Below are 19,292 nucleotides of genomic sequence, written 5' to 3' on the forward strand. Positions count from 1 at the left end.
CAGACCTGCAAGTAATGGATTATATTAAGTGTCAGATCTATTTATTTTCCAAATTAGGAGGAACAGTTCTATACCAAAGCATGAACTTGTCTATGATTTCTATATTTAGAACATAGAGTTCTCATACATCCAACTAGAAGTAAAAAAAACAGACTTTATCTGTTTACAGTATTATTCATTGTAGCAACTGGAAGGGTCTACTGCAAGATATTATTAAATCTTTTAAGAAATAGATTATAAATACTTTTTTTTAGCATAGGTGAAAAAGCAACGAGTAACATTTGTTAGCCATGTTTTTAAAATCTCGCGTTCCTAGTACAAAGTTGCCACATTTAAATTGATTTATACCTTACAAAGCCTAATCCGTCTATTCAGCAGGCAATTGGAATCATTAGGCATGAATGAATTATTTTGCTCAGCAGAAGTTAGTGGAGCAACTTAGTTATTTTTCCTATTGAACTTGAATAAGCAGCTAAAGACTTCTCACTTGGCTTATCACCAGGAACAGACTACTACAATGAGTTTTAAGTACCAACACAAGGCTCAGAGCTAATGAATAATAAAGAAATGTGCATGTTGTTCTTTGTCACCAAGTGTTACCAAATCCCTACTGATACCTATACAGGGAGGAACAATTTCCTGTGATCTCACTCATATATATAGCAGGTATAAATGATTTTAACCTGGAATGAAAATAAAATTTCAGCCGATACTCATTACAGGTTATGGAAAGTCTCAGGTTTTCTTCTAAAATTGCCTCTGCGGAAATCTGTTGGTACATGGAGTCCAGCGCTGGTAAGCACAGTGAATGTAGCTGGGACCCCCTGTGTCTTGACTGATGTAGCTGTGCTGCCAATGCTCTGTAAAACTGCCCAGCTTCCCCACACACCACGCTTACTGTTTGGAGGTTTCTCCCTGTTCGTGTAACAGGGCAGAGTTTCAGCTGGTCTAAATTATCTCGGATTCCAGAAATGGGGGAAAACAAACAAAAAACATTCCACAAGGGTTTCTTCACAGGTTTGGATCCTGCATATAGATTTGTCTTCAGATTTACATGCTATACATCTGAACATCTCTGCTGGTTTTAGCAGTGGGCTCTACATTAATATTAGTGATTTGGGAAAAATAAGTTCTGTTCCTCTGAGATCTCTTCAGTGAGAGTTGTGTGTAGTGCTTCATCTGTGATTATCATCTGTGATTGACAAGTGCCATGGTCATCAGTTGGAAGCTAACTGAATACCTCTTCATAGACTGGAAAAAAATTGCATTCTCCAATATGCCTTGTCATTGCTACAAGTCCATCAGGGATTACATCTCATTGCAAAGATCATTCCTATTGCCAAAAAGTGTACTGCCTTCTTCTCTGAAGAACCGCAGTTGTATTTGGTCTATCACAAGAACTTATGGCTTCCAAAATAGTTATTTCTGCAGGCATTTTGAGTAGCCTGTTAATGGTACATTGTGTTTTTCCAGAGCCAAGCAGGCAATTGCTGTGCAACAGTAAAGGCTGTTCTTTCCACAGAAAAGAGTTATCTTTTCTGTATATTACTCAACACTGTGTATCCTAGACATATGTCTTTGTGACAACACAATGTAGTACTCAAAATCAACTATTTCATTAGTTCATTTATTCACAGTTATTTTTTAAAAAAATCTTTTTGCTAGTGACTTATCAAAAATTCAGTGTATATATATTGTACAAAAACCAATTTGATGAAATACTCTACCACTGTAAAGCTTCCTTCAGTTCTCATGCGCTAAATGCTATTTTGAATTGATTTATTATTTCAAATGATAGCATCTGTTTAGAGGAATATAGACCCTTTCTTTTACCTGAAATACTTAAACGTCTTTCAGCACTGCTAGAATATGCTACTTAATTTTGCTGTACTCATATGCAACTTTCTTAGTGCTTTTCTATGAACTTTGGTTATTCTTACTGAATTGTAGCTGTCGTTTTTCTTTTTTTTTTTCTTAGGTTAATGTTCCAGATGACCATAATGCTACTTCAGGAAGAAGTGCAAATAAACAGGTGTTCGAAGGTCTAACAACAGGACTTCTGAGGATAACTGCCATGATTTTCAGATGCCTAATCTCCAGCTTCCCAGATGGGAACAACTACTCTACAGCACTGAAGATAATACAGGAAGTGAAGAGCAAATCCTCACAAGCGGAAGCCTTCAACGGCAGAGTCCAAGACCTGATCAGGTTTAAAAAACATTTTTGAAATGTCTTTAATCCTTCTTTATTACAGAGGATGAAAATTACATTGACTTAAGAAAGGAATAAACTTCTTTAATTCTTAAGTTAGTAAAAGTAGTGTGTGTGTGGTATAGTCAGAAGTCTACTGAAGTGCTAAGTTCTCAATCAAAAAAGTTCTTCAAAAATTAAGACAAATACAGAAAAACAGAAATCTTTTTAATTTTGAAGTTTTATATTCATGCAGAAAAAGAAATATGTTTCTATTTCTCTATATCTGGATTACTGTATATCTGTGGAAGGTAAAAATGCATTGTTTTTTGAGTGACATTTTATAGATCAATCTATTTACACCGGCTTTCAGAAGTTCTCTGTGCATCCATATGCTGTTTGGAATTAGTCCTATTAGCAAAAATCACTTTAGTCGTATTCTTTTATCTAAACCATTAGACAGGTAAAATGAGCCCCGGTGTTAATCTCTTCCATACTCTCTGCACTTTTTCTTGGTTTCCATAGACCTTTTTAATCCTAACACTTTTAATTGCTGGATGGCTTATATAGCATCCTAATAATTTAGGTTTCTATAACTTTTCTCCTTTTTGTGTCCTTTCTGTAGGTTTCTTCCCCTGATTAGCATGGAGTCAGGTTCCTTTTTTCCATACTTTCTCTCAATTCTCTGTGCCTGACTGTATACCCTTTCCCCTTGTGATTCTGGACAACACGCATGCCTTCACATCATTTTGCCATACAACATGTACTTCTTGTTACAAAGATTACCCAATAATTTCTATGATTTGATTTCAGCTCTTAAAACGTATCTATATTTTAATAGCAATTTTCCTTTCTAAGTATATGCCTTGAGTAAAATTTCGATCAAAATAACTCAGTGAATCTAGTAGTAGAGTAAAAGAAAATGCATTGTTTTGCTCATTTTTACTTGAAACATTCTAGTTCTTTGGTTAAAAAAAAAAAAAGACTTGAACCTGGACAAAAAAAAAAAGTTTTTCTGACTTGTGGCTGTCCCCATGATAACTATTTTAATTTGGTATGTTCAAGTTTGTAATTAAAGCCTTCATGAGCTGCCTGCATTGAAAAGGAATTTCCCCCAGGCTTTGAAGGTAGAGAGAATATCTTTTTATTAGATCAATAGTACAGCTGGGGTTAGATTTTGGATGCTACTTTTCAGGTAGTTCTCAGAGCACAGCTTTTCATACAATTTTCACACACAGTTTTTCATACAGCTTCTGAGGAGGAGAGAGCTCATACATAATTAGGGAAACTGATTTTAAAACCACTGCATCTTGTATTGCTAAAGTGGGAGGGTACTTAGGAGACAGATCAGGTTGGTAGAAAGGAAGAACGTAGACTTTTGATAGTTGAATGCTGAGTTTGAGAACAGGATTGAATCCTTTGTGTGACATAACATTCCTATGCAGTGCTACACAAAATCTCTTAAACTTTTTATGCATGCTCACTAATTTATGAGTCCTAACTTGAAAGCTGGATTTGATTTACAGCAGTGCTGAGCACGTTGAACAGCAAGTCAGTGGGAGCTATACTTCAGAATATATGATGTCCTATGTAATGCCAAATACTGTTAAAACAAGATCATAGGTCTCTCAAATACACAAAATAAGACATACATAGATTTAGTGTGTTTGTGCTTCTGTTTCTTACATGGAAAATGTGGGTAATTCCAGCTCCTCAGTATACAGGGATGTTATAAAAATAAAATACATCATGACTGTGAAGGTTACAGGTAAAGTATTCTTGAAGTACTGCAGAAAAGTGAGTGAGAAAATTATTTCTCTTGAAATCTCTTATTTCTAAAGTATAAATTTGACGATAAGAAATTGTAGCATTCCTTTCTGAACTTACACTTGATGATCTCACACCAGTGAATTAGATTGCATTCCTGAAATCTAATGTATTACCTCAAAATTTGGTAAGCATGACTGCAAACACCCTAAAGCTGTATGATTAGCTAGCCCATTTATTTTTGAACCCGGCTACAATATTTAACTGAATGACTTCTTGTGGCATCAAATTCTACAAATTAGATAGTTTTATATAGATCTTTTTTTTAAAAAAAGGTACTTTGATCAAGTACTTTTTTTAATAGACTGACTTTTTTGTTGTGGCACTTAATGTATCCTAAATTCCCGCAATTTCTCATTGCTAGTAGTTATTCTGATAACTCTTAAAAAAAATCTGTTCTTGCTAGCAGATGCTCCGAATACATTTCTAAGGCTGCCTATACTCTCTGTCATGATAATAAATGTATCACGACTTTAAAGTCTTCTAATTATATACAGCCTCATGGCCCACAGCAACTTCAGATGAAATTGGAAAGCTCCTATTCACTGAATTTCCAGTGTATGTGTGTCATGGTTAACCCAACTGATCCATTCTTTATCTGTTTCAATCAACTTCGTGGTTGTGAGTGTGCTTTGGGGTTTGTTATTATTTTATTAAGTAGTGTAGGCATTATAAAGCTAAGGACAAATCCCTTTGCTTATCATTAATGCCTATTAAGTAAAGTAAGAAATGCATTATCCAACAACACACTGTTTGCTAAAAGTGTGTCATTTCAGTAGTAAATAATATAAATAGTCATCAGCGCATCTTCAGCCCTCTGAAGAAGTGAAATACTGATGGTATGCTACTGAAACTGTGGCACAGTAAGAATTTTCAGGCTTTTCAAAGTCTGGTGTGATGCTGATGGATACAAGAAAGGACAGCTGGAGGAGGAAAGCAAAACAAACAGTTGCCATAGATACCAGTGACCTCTAAAACTTAATTGTTCTTATGTAGCCTGCTTTCTCCCCAAACAGGTTTTGAAAGAGTGTGAAATTTCAGGATGTTGTATTCTCCCCATTTAGGAATGGGAGGGTGGGAGGTCTGCTTATTGATACTGCTGCTGAACAGACATCTGACACTGGCTGTGCCAAGCACAGGTATACCCTTAAGCTAAGAAGACATGTGAGAATCCAGTTGGGTGCCTCACCTGAGGCACTTTAAGGGATCTGTTTATAAATGGAGAAAGAAAGGCACAATGACAAGGTAATAGTGCAATTACGAAAAAAGAGCGTAGGCATTTCAAACTAGTCAAAAACAGACAGATTATATTATTAATGAGACTCTTTCACCTCCAGGTCATTGTATCATGTATCCTTATGGAATTGATTAAATGAGAGTTTCAGGAAAATTGGGGAAGAAAGAAGAAAGTCAAATTTTTTTTTCCTATATGGGAAAACTAGACCTGATGCATAAACAATTGTTTACATGCTAGGTGTCAAAAGAGTAGCCAAATTGCTGGAACTATGCTACTGTGGGTGAAAATACTGAGATGGAGACAATAGATTAGAGAGCTTTGACATTCTACTCATCTGTATGTTCAGCTTCAAGGAAGGGAGTGCTTCGTGTGTCTTATCATTTACTCTGGGTGCCCTTAAAGAATAGTCCCGATAGACTGAAAGCTCGCAGCTATTTCTTCTCTGCCAAAAGAGTGGCTGCTGACACCACTTGGTATCCAGGTGTGGGTGTAAAGTAAGGTGGACAATGAACACACTTTGTAGAAGTCAGACGTTTTTCCTAGGGAAAAAAGGAAAAGAGCATTGACCAGAATACCTGTGCCTTTTTGTAAGTAATTGTCTATCAGTGATAGCTGCATTTTATTTTCTCATTCTTCCTTTCCCCTCCTATGTCATGGAGACATTTCCAGCACTCAGCATTTCTCTGTGACTGTGATGTATCTAACACCCAGCTTTGTTCCTGGAATCACTGTGCTAATACTGGAGAGCGTGTTTATCACTTGTATGATCAGGTGGATTGCTTAGATCAAAACCTGCAAGAAATCTAATGCTGGTAGCCTTTCATGTTGCTAAACAGAAAAATCAAACTTACCTGAGCTATTTTAACTGCTGTATTTCAGGAGCGTTAATGATCTTTCGTATTGCAGACTGACTTCTTGCTTTACACACACTGTATTTTTTATTCTTAATTACTTTCATTGCTTCTAAAAGCTTTGTGTCAGCAGGTTAAGTTCTGGCAGAAAGTGTAACTTCTAGCCCTGAAGAGAGGTTAGTCTTTGAGCAAGAAGGATACCTGGAAAGTGGAGAGACTTTCTTCCCTAATCTTAAAAGTCCACACTTTTTCAAAATCAGACTGTAAGATATGTGGGGGAATTTTTTTTAATAAGTATTTGTATAGCCCCATGGGACATTCATTATCTAATCAATATGATTTATTTAGTAGAATCATTACTTTAATAATATTCCATACTTCAGTCGAGTCAGGATGCACTTGATGTCGTCGAAACATGCAGACAATGGTGTTTCCATCCCAGGGAATCTCGCAGTTTCTAACAAGTGGAGTTGACAAGCAAGTAGGTAGAATAGCTGATAGGATGGAATAATATCAATAATAGGAAGGTTTAGTACAGACTATCATTGTAAAAACAGCAAATCGGTTGGTGTCTGAAAGCAAGCTTAGTTCCTCGTGTTTATGAAGTCAGATTGAGTCACAGAATATAAGAGCAGTTCTTCAGATTTTGACAAGAGATTTCTCCCGGTTGCTAAAAGTGGAGTGGAGGAAAGTACAAGGAAAATCGAGGAAAGAGGAGAAAGAGGTGATTGAAGCTGGAAATTTGTCTCCACAAAGGAAGTTGATCTCACATAGTCGGCAGAATGAACAGTTGAGATGGAGTCAAGTCTGAGAAGCTGAATGTTTGTGGTAGAAAAAGGTGATATCAGCAAAGTGATGTGGAAAAAAAAAGACCTGTGTGCACAGTTTAAGTGGTATCAATAATGATCCAAGTGTGAGAGTAGCTGGTATAGACAGAACTTGGTGTCAGTGTACAGGGACAAACAATTTTGGGCATGCGTTTCCAAGCTCTTAGAAATTCAAGGAATCTTCAGCAACAGAGAGGGTGGTGATCTGATCTACTCTGATAATATGAAAGAAAAAGGTAGCTTTTTGTTTTAAAAGAGAAATAAAGTCACTAACATGGTTTTCTCTGTATTGAGTTTTGGTTCAGCTCCTGAGGCGGCTTTCTGGTCCTTCCTGATAGTGGGACGTTGTTACCTGTGTGTTCTTTTAGTCTGCACTAAAAGACTGTTAGACTGTTGCACATAGTCTAGAAAGAAAAAGAAAAAAAAAATAAAAAAAAAAAAAGCTGGGCAGTAGTTGTTATGATATACGTATTGCAATAAAACGTTATCTGTGTAACATCATTGTCTTCTTGAGTTAGTGTGTTCTACCAAGTTCAACTCTTCATGCTAAAAAGAAATTGTGCTGCTGCAGAGCTATCAAGACTATTATAAATCATTTAACTATGGCAAAATTCCATTGTCCTTCTAGGACTATGGTAAAATAAACACTTACATTCATCTTTCTTGTACAGTATAATATAAATTATCGTGCAACAGACAGTTCTCTTAACAAAAACTACTGCTAGCTACAGAATACCAGATTTGAAGTTACTGTAATTTGAATTGTTTTATTGAACCCTTTAAGAAATCATAACCTACATTTTGTATGATTTGATAGTAGAGGAGCAGAAATTACTTTGTAAAGTCATCAAAACTGTCACAGGACTGTTTTTTAATACAATTTCTCATCTGTTTCTAGTTATGTGGTGAACATAGGATTGATAGACAAGTTGTGTTGCTGTTTCCTCTCCGTTCAAGGCCCCATTGATGAGAATCCAAAAATAGCAACTTTTCTACAGAATGCCACAGCAGTGTTGCATGGAATATGTCAACTGTGTTTTGCTGTCAATGGAAGGTAGGTGCATTTGGTCTCTCATCTCTAATATGTTCATCAGGCAGCAGCCAGTGTAACTCCTTGCCAACACAGCGTTCATGGAAGTGAGCACTCTGGTGAGATTATTAAAGAGAACCGGTTTTAGTCGCACAGCAATAACTGGTAGAGAAACAGTGCAGGAAATTCACTCTGCTCACCCTTTCACCACTGAATTGTATTCAGTTACCTACACTGTGTCTTGATTCTTGTAAGTCATTTATGAGAATTGAAAACTTTATCTCCTTTACTCATCATTACAGAGAGGGTTTTATCACTACTGATTTTAAATGGCCAGTCCTAAGGACTTCAAGAGATATTATCAACTAAAATCAAGTCTTAATTGATTTGTTTTTTGTGCAGCCAAATTCAGCTCTTGTTCCTTAAAATACCATTGTCAGTAAGGGAATGATATTTTATGAAAAGTATTACTAGATTTGTCAAGGAATTTTCTAATGCAAAATGCTCATTACTGGAACCTAACCGAGGCTGAGGAGCGTGTGCATGTGGTACGTTTCTGTCAGCAAATCTGGACTTCTGCAGACTTGGACAGCCTGGCTCTGTCAAAGTCTAAATTTCAGAGCTTCAAGGTCCATGTATTAGAACCTGCCACCGTTAGACTGTTACATGTTTCAGGGAAAGACGATGCTGACAGAACTTGACAATGAATGTCTGAAGGGAGAACTGATGCTAGTGCTGAAGAACAAAAATTAATAACAAATAAATTAAGAAACAGAGCTGCAGGTAAGAGTTGTTGCTGGTAACTCAGGGACACAGGCACATGGAAAAAGAACTACAAGAAATATGAGCCCAAAGAGACCATCCCAACTTACTGAAATTTCCCTTTCTGAAAGCTGCCAACTTGGCATTTTACATTCCAGGACAGCACTGCCAAAAGTCAAATGCATACTAAAAAAAATTCATCTTTCTCTTAGAGGAATAATAATTCTAGCTACAAGAGTGAGTAATACTATATTTGCAATTTCTGAAGCAGGCCTGTGCTTAACCCAAGATACTAGAGATCTTTGCACCCCAAAATAATACAGTACTGTGCAAGTACTTCTTTACAGAGCATCTGTACTTTGTAGCAAAATAATTTTCGAGGGTTGAGCATTTTTCTTCACAGTCGCATCAAGATGTGTCTAATCGTATAACAGCAACGCTTTTGATTTTATCCAAAGGTACTGGTGGTTCTCAGTTTCCAGGTTGGATTGTTCTTTTGAGCATGAAAAGAAATGAGAGGAATGAACTTGCAGATTTCAAAACTGTTGCCTTTCACTTTTAGATCAAAAGCTATAGTGTAACTGATTAGAAAGGCAGGTTAAATATTTTTAATCACCTGTGTGCACTCTCATTGAAGAAGTGAATGTGGAGTGTAATTCTGTCGTGTTAGTAACTCCATAGTATTCAAGATGATTTAAATGGAAAAAAAATGGTTGCCAAACACAGATTGATGCGTCAGAAACAGAGTTCGAATTTATTGAATTCTTAAATATGTCACAACAAAGTAGTACATTTTGTGTGGTACGTGATCTGTTGCACAAAAGACAGGCTCTCTGTCTGAGAAATAGCTGCCTCTTTCATTTGTGGCAAATGGCAGTAGGAAGCAGCGCAGCCTGTTCAGTCAGAATGCACTATTTCTGAATCTCCACTCAGTTGATACATTCCTCAGCACCAAACCAGCATGCCATGTCATACCCCTCTGTATATCGGAGTAACTAACTAATCTGTTCATAATGCATTTGATATTGTTATCTAGAGGAAAAGTCTAGTCAGTAGTACCAGTTCTCTGACACTGTAGCACAAGAAGTTTTGCCAAAATAGATACCAGTGTACTAGGCTTTCCCCACTGTTGCAAGAGCAATTTTAAATTCATCTTTTGTTGTATCCCCTACAAATACTGTTTCCAGGTTGGGAACTTCTTTGTGCACAATTCATTTGGTTTGTTTTTCTGATAGGACTACTTTAGGCTGTTATTTCTCATAAAATATTGTCATTCCATACTAAATGCATTAGGGTATTTTTGTATGGCGCTCTCTGTACTGCGTGTGGATCTTAGCATTGTTGTGGCTCCAAGTGGCGTGGTGGGAAGTTGCTAGGATTTTCTCACAAGGGAGTTGCTCACACCTGGACCACCAGGCTCTCAAACCATCCACAGTGCCTGCACCAATGAAATCCTCTGTGAGCTGGAAAGGGCCAAATGCTGGGTGATCCTCCTCACTTGCTTTCAGACAGCACCAGGCTGTTGTGATCTTTACTGCAGCTCTAATCTAGGCTATCCATAGAGGGACAGAAGTTAAATACTGTAACTCAGTTTTTAAACGATTAAGAGATCCTGCCCTGCAGGTACAAAGTGTATATTTCTAGAGCTCAGGTGTAGGAAGAGCTGCCAATCCAGATTTTCCTGTCTTCTTCACAACACTATTTCAAGAAACGCCAAAATTTAGCAAAATGGTTCTTACTCAAGTTCTAAAACGATACCCAGTGTTTGCTTGGACACTTACTTCATGGAAAACTATTTTATAGCCTGGAAAGAGTTCTCAGCCAAGTCCCTACCTGCCTGTCTGTATCAGCAACTTCATGCCGGACAGTCCCCCTCCTTGTTTTAAAAGAATGATGACCTTGACTGTTCTGATTCTGTTTCCATTAATTGATGAAGATCTACAGGTTGGACTGATTGCAGGCAACATGTCACAACAATAGTGATTAACAGAGAATATCCTCTAGTTTTATCATATATGTATGTCAGCGTGAAATATTAAATGAGGTGTATGATTGATATAAAGTAGAAGATAAAATTTTGAGACATAAACTAAGATACATTTTTTATTCCCATGGTGGACTTGGGAAAAAAAGTCCAAAATCATGGAGTAAGATACAATAAAGGAAAGTCTTGCTAATGTAGGAGCATAAATTGGAGGATTCTCAATTTTAACATCATAAAAAGTTATTGAAATGAGGGAATCCATTCTGAATATATGTTATAACTTATTGTAGGAGAAGAATTTTCATTTGTGGTCAAGGTCTTTAAAAAGATTTAACTGATATTGATCTTCTCAAATGCTCATTTTTGGTACTGGCTAATAAATGCTAGATTGATTATTTTAATTGAAGCTTTGCAGTGGATGTGATAGCACATTTTCTAAACACTTTATAATATGTATAAAAGATCATTTGTTGAAAACCTTAGTAACTTGTAACCCCACATGAACCTTGTTTTGATAACTTTCACGCACTCATCAGTTATGCAGTGAGAATCATTACGGGCTGCTTCAGACCTCCAATTGGAAGTCCCATTTTTCTTAAGCTGTGTTGCATCCATTACTAGCAACGGAGCTGAGAGCTCTTTTCTCCCTAAAGAGTTGAAAGAAAAAAGAAAAAAAGTGTATGGGAGCTGAAAATAGGGCATTGTCTCTTATTCTGCATAGTAAGGTTTCATAAAGCGCAGCACGTCTGATTATCAGTATCTCTGTTTGCTGAGCAAAAGATGAACCTGACATTTGATACTAAGATTTTAAAATCACAGCCATAACGCTTAACTATTTATTGCTTGCTGTTAAGAGTAGAGAAAGCAGAGAGCTGTTTATTACCTGAGAGAAAGCAAAGCATTAGGTAGACTTTACATAAAATAACAGTGGCTGCATCTTGCAAGTAATAGGCCCTCAAATCATGAAGCTTCTTGGGGCATCAACTTAAACAAAATTTTGCTATTGTCTTGATGCAAGCAACATCTGCAAGCTCCCTTAATAATCTGGGGGAATAGTATTTCATAGCAGAACAGTAGCTAAGTTGTTACTGTTGTATGTTATCTCAACACAGTGCTGGGATACATATAAATCTGTGTCAACAGCTAACGAAGTTGTGGATTACAAGCTGCAGTAGCAGAAGGCTGTAGATGTACAAGGTTTTATCCTGGAAAATACCGACTGTCATGTCACAGATATGCAAGGAAGTAGGCCGGTCTGTTTTCAGTTTTATTACAGTAATTCAGATAATGCCTGTTTTGGCTGCTGAATGGCGAATCACATGCAAGCCCGCCTGAATGTGGCGTGTTCTTCTCACTGCTTCCAACAGGCAGCAGATCCAGCAATTACTGTAAACTGACTAAAACTTGTTCCTGAAATTACTGAAGGCTTTCAAATCATCCATTTCACACAGTAATGTGATTCCTAGCTTAATAATGGGATTTATAACAGTCTGACAGGTGCTAAATACTTCTTTATACTTCTGTTATTATTTTTTTCCTCTTTTTCAACATCTCTCGATGAAAGAATGTAGAAGTAAAAAGTACAGATGATAGGTTTTAAATTCTAATATTACAGAAAAAAAAGGATTATATTCTAAGCCTTTTGAAAACCCATGTTTCCATTTGGTTCCCTGTATTTAATCAGGAGTATATATTTCAAACATACAAACAATATAATGTATACCCTAAGAGAGGCTTGTCTGTTTGTTAGCTCAGTCAGTTTTTAAAACAATATATTTTCAGATATAAACAGTTTGCTTACATTGAAGCTTGGAGAAATTGTAGTTTTATGCTTGTTCTACAGAGTATGCTGTTTCTCATCAAGCTGTATTAAATTCCTATTTTAATAAATAGTGGTGTATTTTAAGCAATGAGGTACCACTGCTTAGTATCTTTCTTTCCTGGGGTGAATATATCCATGTTTTTTAATTCTTAAACTTTTTTTGCCAGTCATAAAAACTCCTGCCAATTCCTGAGACTCCTTTATGGTAGAATCTGATGATCATAATGGCAGCCCATAATGAAGATGCCTTGCATTTCACTAAATGTTTTTTTTATTATTATTATTTTATTTTATTTAGATCCTGCAGGTTGTTTGACCATAATATAACTATTTGCCTGTTTTCCTGTGCTAACTGTAGCAATTCGGTAAAGTTTGAAAGCCTTTCCTTCTACTCAGCTACGTTAGTCCATGTAAAAATTGCTGTAAGTCTTGCTTTCCTTCAGAGAGTAATTGGAGGGGTTTTGTCCATCCGGACTATTCTACTTGGCAGCTATTACAAACACAGTTAAAGCGTACGTTCCTTTAAATAGGACCTCCTTTAAAAAGGAGGTACATCCATAGGAATCTTCTCTTAGCCTTAGTTAAGTAAAAACTAGGTTTCTTGTGTGACATCTTTTATGGTATGGGTTTTGTTTGTTTCTTTTTACTTCAGTCTGTGTCCTGCCAGTTATCAGAGTTTTCATTGGGCTTACATTTGAGGTAGACCAAAAAGGTTTTTGAAGTCCGCTAAACATATGAAATCCGCTGTTTTATGGACTTGACCAAAATCGCTCAAAGAAGTATACACAAAGGTTCACGTTTTATTTTCCCACATCTTATGTGTTTTTTCTACTTTAAAGCCCACAGCCGGTATGAATAACGTCTTTTACCTTTTTATTGTAAACATTTAGGCTTAAAGTGATTATAACTGACATTTAAAACCAACGGGAGCCAGTAGCCTGTTCATATACAAATTAACTGTAATACAGGCAAAATCAAAAATAAACATTTCTAACAGTTCCTTCAGCCCACCAAACCTAGCAGACAGGATGACTTTTTTCAACAGCTTTGTCCTGTGGTGTAACTTTAAAATTCCTGGTCTCTTCCGAGGGGGAGGAAAAAAAATAGCTTGCATTTTGAGTTATTTTTACAATTGACTTTTTTATGTATATTTTGATTCATTCACTGCTCCAGAGCAGAACAAAATGGCAAAAGGATTTTGTCCAGCTCTATAAGCTGTTTCATATGGAGTTGTTTAAAAATAATGATGGAGTGAGAGTTGAAAGCAAGCTAACTTTAACCTTTGGTAAAATTGGTCAATCTTCTCATCGCATGTAGTTGCAAAATACTTTGTGAGGAATCATGTACAGTAAATAATTTGGGGTCTTTATTTGAATGTGACTATTTTTCAACTGATAGTTTTTCTGTTTCATGCTGTTGTTAAAGCTGAGATAGAAATACAGAAAATACTGCTTGTAAAAGGAGACGTGCTCTCCTGCAGTACTGTGGAAATAAACATGCTGCTTGTCTGGGTGTAGTTCAGGGGTGGTTAGCACACACTAGCTACTGCATGCTGCAGAGTGAAGAGCTGGGCATCAGAAACAATTTTTCAGTGAGCAGTCCTGAGAGTCCGCAGGCACACAACACAAAGTTGGGTGGGTGAGTGCACAGAGGTGGTCCCAGAGCTGTTGGCTCGCCCTCCCTTCACAGCCGTACCCGGTAGCTCCTTGCCTGCAGCCAGGTTCCCGTGCCAATGGGAATCAAAACTATGCAGCAGGAATCTTCAGAAAGACACAGCTGGCAGGTTTAGGTGATTTTTCAGGAAGCGTCTCTGCTGACTTCATGCAGACACACTCACTTAAAGACCACAGGGCTTCCAATCAAAGCTTTTCCAGGCATGGGAACCTTTCTCACAGGTTCCAGGCAGAGGAAAAGAAAATTAATGTCATAAATTGTTGTGCAGTGCAACCCCACCCAAAACAAAGCTCTAGGACTTTTTCCACTTCTTTTATTCTGTACAGTGTAGATGCTGGGATTGTTAGGACTGTTAGAAGCCACAAGCTGACTGTATTTCTTCTCTTGCAGGAGGTAAGGGGCATCAAATCATAATTTTAAGTATAATTTCATTGTACTTCAGCTTGTCTTTTGAATGTTATTACACATATTTTGAGAGAATCCTGCACTGGGTGCCTTCTGAAGCGCTGTCATGGCTGGTTTGGGGGCTGAGCTTCTTTAAGGATTCTTGGGAGTTCCAGTTGGTTGTTAAAGGCTGCCAGCACTAAACAAACACCCATTTTTGGAACCTGTACAATAAACTCAGTTGCATGAAGCTCCAGCTGAGCCTCTACAAACGGCTGGCCTCTAACGTGGGGCTGGGCGGGATGCCTGGCGCGGACTGACACTAGTGGGGTATTTGTGTAACAGCCCAGGTGCTGGCTGGAAAACAGATGTCCTTACCTTGCTTTTCTTCTCACTGGATCTTATCTGAGATCTGATTGCTTCTTTCAAAGATTTTTGAAGTAATTGGGTGGTCTCCTGGGCTTTTTGGACAGCACAAGTGTCACTGAAATAGGACTGGAACATGAGGTAATTCTTGATGTGTCACCAGAGAATGCTGTACTTGGAGCTTCTCTGTAATATCAGCCACTCACAGACTGTAAATAGAAAGTTCTTTAAAAGAAATGGTACCCGTAAATGCTAATTCCAGATAAAATCATTCCTTACGTGTATGACCTAACTAATCAAAATCAGAAGCGATTCATTTGAGCAGCTGTTTTCTAAATGTAAAGACGTGAGAGAACAGTGATGGAAGCAGAGGCATGCCAATAGAGTAAACCGAGTACAACAGCATTTACTCTGTTTTACTGTACAGTGTTCACCTGGGCTCAGGGCAGGTGCGGCTGAGAAGGCCCCTCAAAGGCTGTGAAGGAGGTGCCGAGAGATTTCATAGCCTGAATGCTAAAATAACCTTCCTGAGCCTCCTAAATCTCACCACCGTCCCCTGCAGCAGGTCAGCCTCCTCACCGCCCCCCCAGCTGCCAAGTGACCACTGCTCAGGGGCACAGCTGGAGTTTGGGGTACCAAAAAGACTTGCCCATCAACCTTATAATATGCAGCTCTTGGTCATGGTTTTAGTGCCTTCTCCTGCGACCTTATAGAAGATTTGTCCCCCCAAGAACATGCATGGATGCTAGCTTTGAAGTTTACTGTGCTAAGTGTGAAGATGGTGTGCTTCCTGCATCTGTTTTCTTCTCCTCTTGAATATTTAAGCTGTACTTGAAATGAGTCAGTATCAGGCCATTCTTGGTGAAGTGCTGAATGCAGGATGATTGTCCTGCTCTGCCAGTTTTGCTTTCTCTTTCATCCAAGGAAGCTATTACAAACAGAAATCAATAGCCACTGTTGGGGAGGTGGTGCTTTCCTGCCTCCTTTTTCGCTTCACTAGAAGATGGGAAAATGACAGCAAGGTGATGATCACCAAAACCTGTCACTTGTGGAAGTTTGGTGCTCTGTTGAAGACAGGCGTTTGTATCATAAAAAGCAGGGTTGGTCCACCTAGCTAGGGTTTGAGTTGGAATCTTGACTAAATCGGAGCAGTGACATGAGGATGAGGAGACCAGTGCCCTGCCTGTTAACTTGATGTGGTACAGGTGCTTCGGAGGCAAATACTGAGATCATATGGAGCTGTTCTGGTTGAGGAAAAGCTCCTAGCTGATTCTGGTCAACAGGAGTATTCTCAGTCTTCTAAGAGTCCAGTCTTTTCTGTAATAAGCTGAGGTCTTCGAAGTTACAGATTATTTTAGAAAGTGGGTCTTGTTCCCAGTTCTTATATTCACTGTTTTCCCATTCCTTCTCCTTTTGGTTCTTATAAAAGGGAAAGATACCCTCACCTGGTTTGTCCTTCTAAAATATCTACTCTCTCATATCACCTGTTATATTTTCTCTTAATACTAATGGAAAAAAAGAATCAATCTTTGTAGTCTCTTTTGATAATGGCATTTCTTTTTTTTTTACCTCATATGCTATGTTTGCATCTTAAAAACAATATTTTGATGTACTATATATTCAGTGTTACTGCTCTTTATATCTCAATGTTTTAGTTTTTCCTTTGATTGCCAATACAGACTAACTGTATTTCCATAATGAAGTTCACATGGGTTTTGTGGTGGGTTTGGATTAGGACTTAAAATGTATGAAACTTGTTGGATGATTTTGTGCACTTTATTTTGTGTTTGCCTGCCTTCTACAGATAGTTTAACCTCCAGAGTGGTGATGGTCTTAGTCTTCACTACTAGTGACTATCTTACATCATTTTGTAGATTATTAGTAATGCAGAAAAAAAACAAAAAGAAAAAAGAAAACAGAAACAGTACAAATCCTTGAGGGATTACATTAAGTGCACTTGGAAGTTTGGATGTGAGGATGTGAAGGGCATCTGGAGTAGTTTGTTGGTCCTGATATCCCAGGAAGGCAAAAATTTTCTTCTCTATTTTACTTGCATGCCCAAAAGATACCAAAGAAGCCTAGTTTTGGTTTGCATAAGCTGTGCCGGTTTGTCTTGAGCATTTCATACTTACTTTTGCTTTGCTACTATACAGTCTTCCATAATAGCATCTGACTGAAATAAGTAGTAGTGTGTTTTCCTTACTGCTTAACCACTTCATTCTTCAATTCCTGCAGAACGATTTAATTACGATCATCTGGTCCGAGTAGCTTCTTTTGCTCCATAGGTAGTCAGGCTGTTGCAGTGCCTGCTGCCCGTCCCTGAGGCAGGGAGAGTGTCAGGGTGCTCCAGCCTCTGCTTACTGCTGCTGGGAGAGGGAATGCTGGCTGCAGAGAGAGGCTTGCGCAGAGCCCCTGGAAGTGCCCCCAGGCTTCAGACTTGAAAGCTGTCGAGTTTCTGCATGGCCTTGCATTGGTATCATGAACCCAGTTGGGAAGCAAAGACACCAGTATGTGGAGAAAGATATTTAAGGAATACAGCTGCACTGTAATTAAAGAGAGCATGAGACAGTGCCCAGATCATTGAAAGTATTTTGCGGAAATGTTGTGGTTTCTCGACACATTAGACATCAGTTTTTTCCTTTTTAACAGTTTACTTGTTCTTTAACATTTGGCTTATAACTCCCTCATCCTAGGCAAGTGTGTGCTGGTATCCTTTTCAGACAGTTTAATGTTTCTTTGACAGATCTTGGAACATATTTGACAATACACGTCAGGATCCCACAGGACTAACAGCGGTTCTTCAGTCTACAGATCTGGTTGGAGTCTTGCATATGCTGTACTGTGTTCTTTTCCATGGGACCATTTCAGATCCAAACACAGCAAGTCCTAAAGACAGCTATGCAGAGAACACAATCCAGGTTGCCATTCAGAGTTTACGTTTCTTCAATAGTTTTGCTGTTCTTGATCTGCCTGCTTTTCAGGTAACAGATGTTTTACAACTTTTGCTTAGTGTGAAAATGTTAATTACTGCATATATTTTGACTTAGTTTGGCCTTCTGGGTCTTAGTTACATAAGGAATGTTTATGAATTAGCTGTTTATGTTTTTCCTGCGCAAAGTTGCTAATTGTTATTTCTACCTTTTGACTGTGGCTAATGAATTCAACCAAAAAGTGAAAACTCGAGTACATGAAATGCTGAATCTTCTTGTGTCCAAAAATCCTTACTTTCAGCACAGTACTTTTTTATATTTCATAAGACCCAAAAAGCAAAAACAACAACAAATATTTGTCAAAAGCAAATTTTTTTCTGATGAGAAAGGACTTGCTTATATTATAACAATAATTCACATTTTTCTGTACTGAGTGGCTGCTTGCATTGAGATTATTAAGATTGTACTTCTGAAGCTGAAAATCACTTGATATCTAAACTTTTCATCAAAGTAAACTTTGATAAAAAGGATATGTATCTTTTCAATTTTTTTATTCATAAAAATCAAAAAGATCACATTTTAGTAAGTCTTTTCTTATTTGTTAGATGTTACTATGGTAAATGAATCATTTTGCCATACTGATAATTTGTCAATACTGTATTTGATGAATTGGCAAAGCTTTTGTTTTGTTAATATAAAACACCTGAGAGAAAGCGTTGCTTTGCAGAACACATTTAGCAACATCAATCTCGTACTATTCATCAGACCAGATTTCTGTTCCCTCTTTAATGTGTTGTTAGTTTATAAATTTCACCACAGACTCCATCTGAAATGTGTTAAAATCAGTAAGAGCTTTGCATGAGTGAAGAATTTCATATAAAGTATACGTTTCTTTCAGTTTGTTTCTCCACTTTGATTTTTAGTATGTCTAGCATCTCTCGTTACAGCAACAAGCAGTTTACATGTAGCAATACGCATCTGTATAGATGCAGTTGTGGGGTCGGGTCCAATCGGGATGTTTCCTTTTTTTTTTTTTGGAGCACAGAGACTGTCTATTTTTTTGGAGTTTCATGTAAAACAACTCTTACACACACCATGAACTTCTATTTCTTTCTGTAAATCAGAGTAGTTCTCTTTTACAGCACGCCCAGGAGCTCTTGGTTTTGGACTGAAGTTTGTTTGCTGCTGTAGGTGTTCCAGATGTGCACCAGAGAGTGCAGGTCAAATCAGGGCAGTTATGGTGCATAGGCTCGTAGTGGGGCTGTACAGAATCACACCACAACCTACTGCTGTTTCCAGAAACCACGACTAATTTTTAAACGTCAGCTTCCACTGATGCTGCCTGTATTTATTCCTCTGCCACTATAGCTGAGCATGTGTAACAACCCAACAGCATTAAATCCTGTAT

The 19,292-nt window shown here is 37.7% G+C and overlaps 1 protein-coding gene across 5 annotated transcripts in view; it reads left to right on the forward strand.

Annotated features, from left to right (window-relative positions):
- SCAPER (S-phase cyclin A associated protein in the ER) overlaps positions 1 to 19,292 on the forward strand; it is a 160,368-nt gene that overhangs the window by 118,955 nt on the left and 22,121 nt on the right. For all 5 annotated transcript variants that reach the window (XM_067004071.1, XM_067004069.1, XM_067004070.1 and 2 more), the window contains 3 exons: positions 1,979 to 2,208; positions 7,831 to 7,986; positions 17,698 to 17,935. In XM_067004071.1, coding sequence (XP_066860172.1) covers positions 1,979 to 2,208; positions 7,831 to 7,986; positions 17,698 to 17,935 — 624 coding nt within the window. The remainder of the gene's footprint in view (positions 1 to 1,978; positions 2,209 to 7,830; positions 7,987 to 17,697; positions 17,936 to 19,292) is intronic.

Source organism: Anser cygnoides, chromosome 11, assembly GCF_040182565.1.
Source record: "Anser cygnoides isolate HZ-2024a breed goose chromosome 11, Taihu_goose_T2T_genome, whole genome shotgun sequence".
NCBI classification, from domain to species: domain Eukaryota; kingdom Metazoa; phylum Chordata; class Aves; order Anseriformes; family Anatidae; genus Anser; species Anser cygnoides.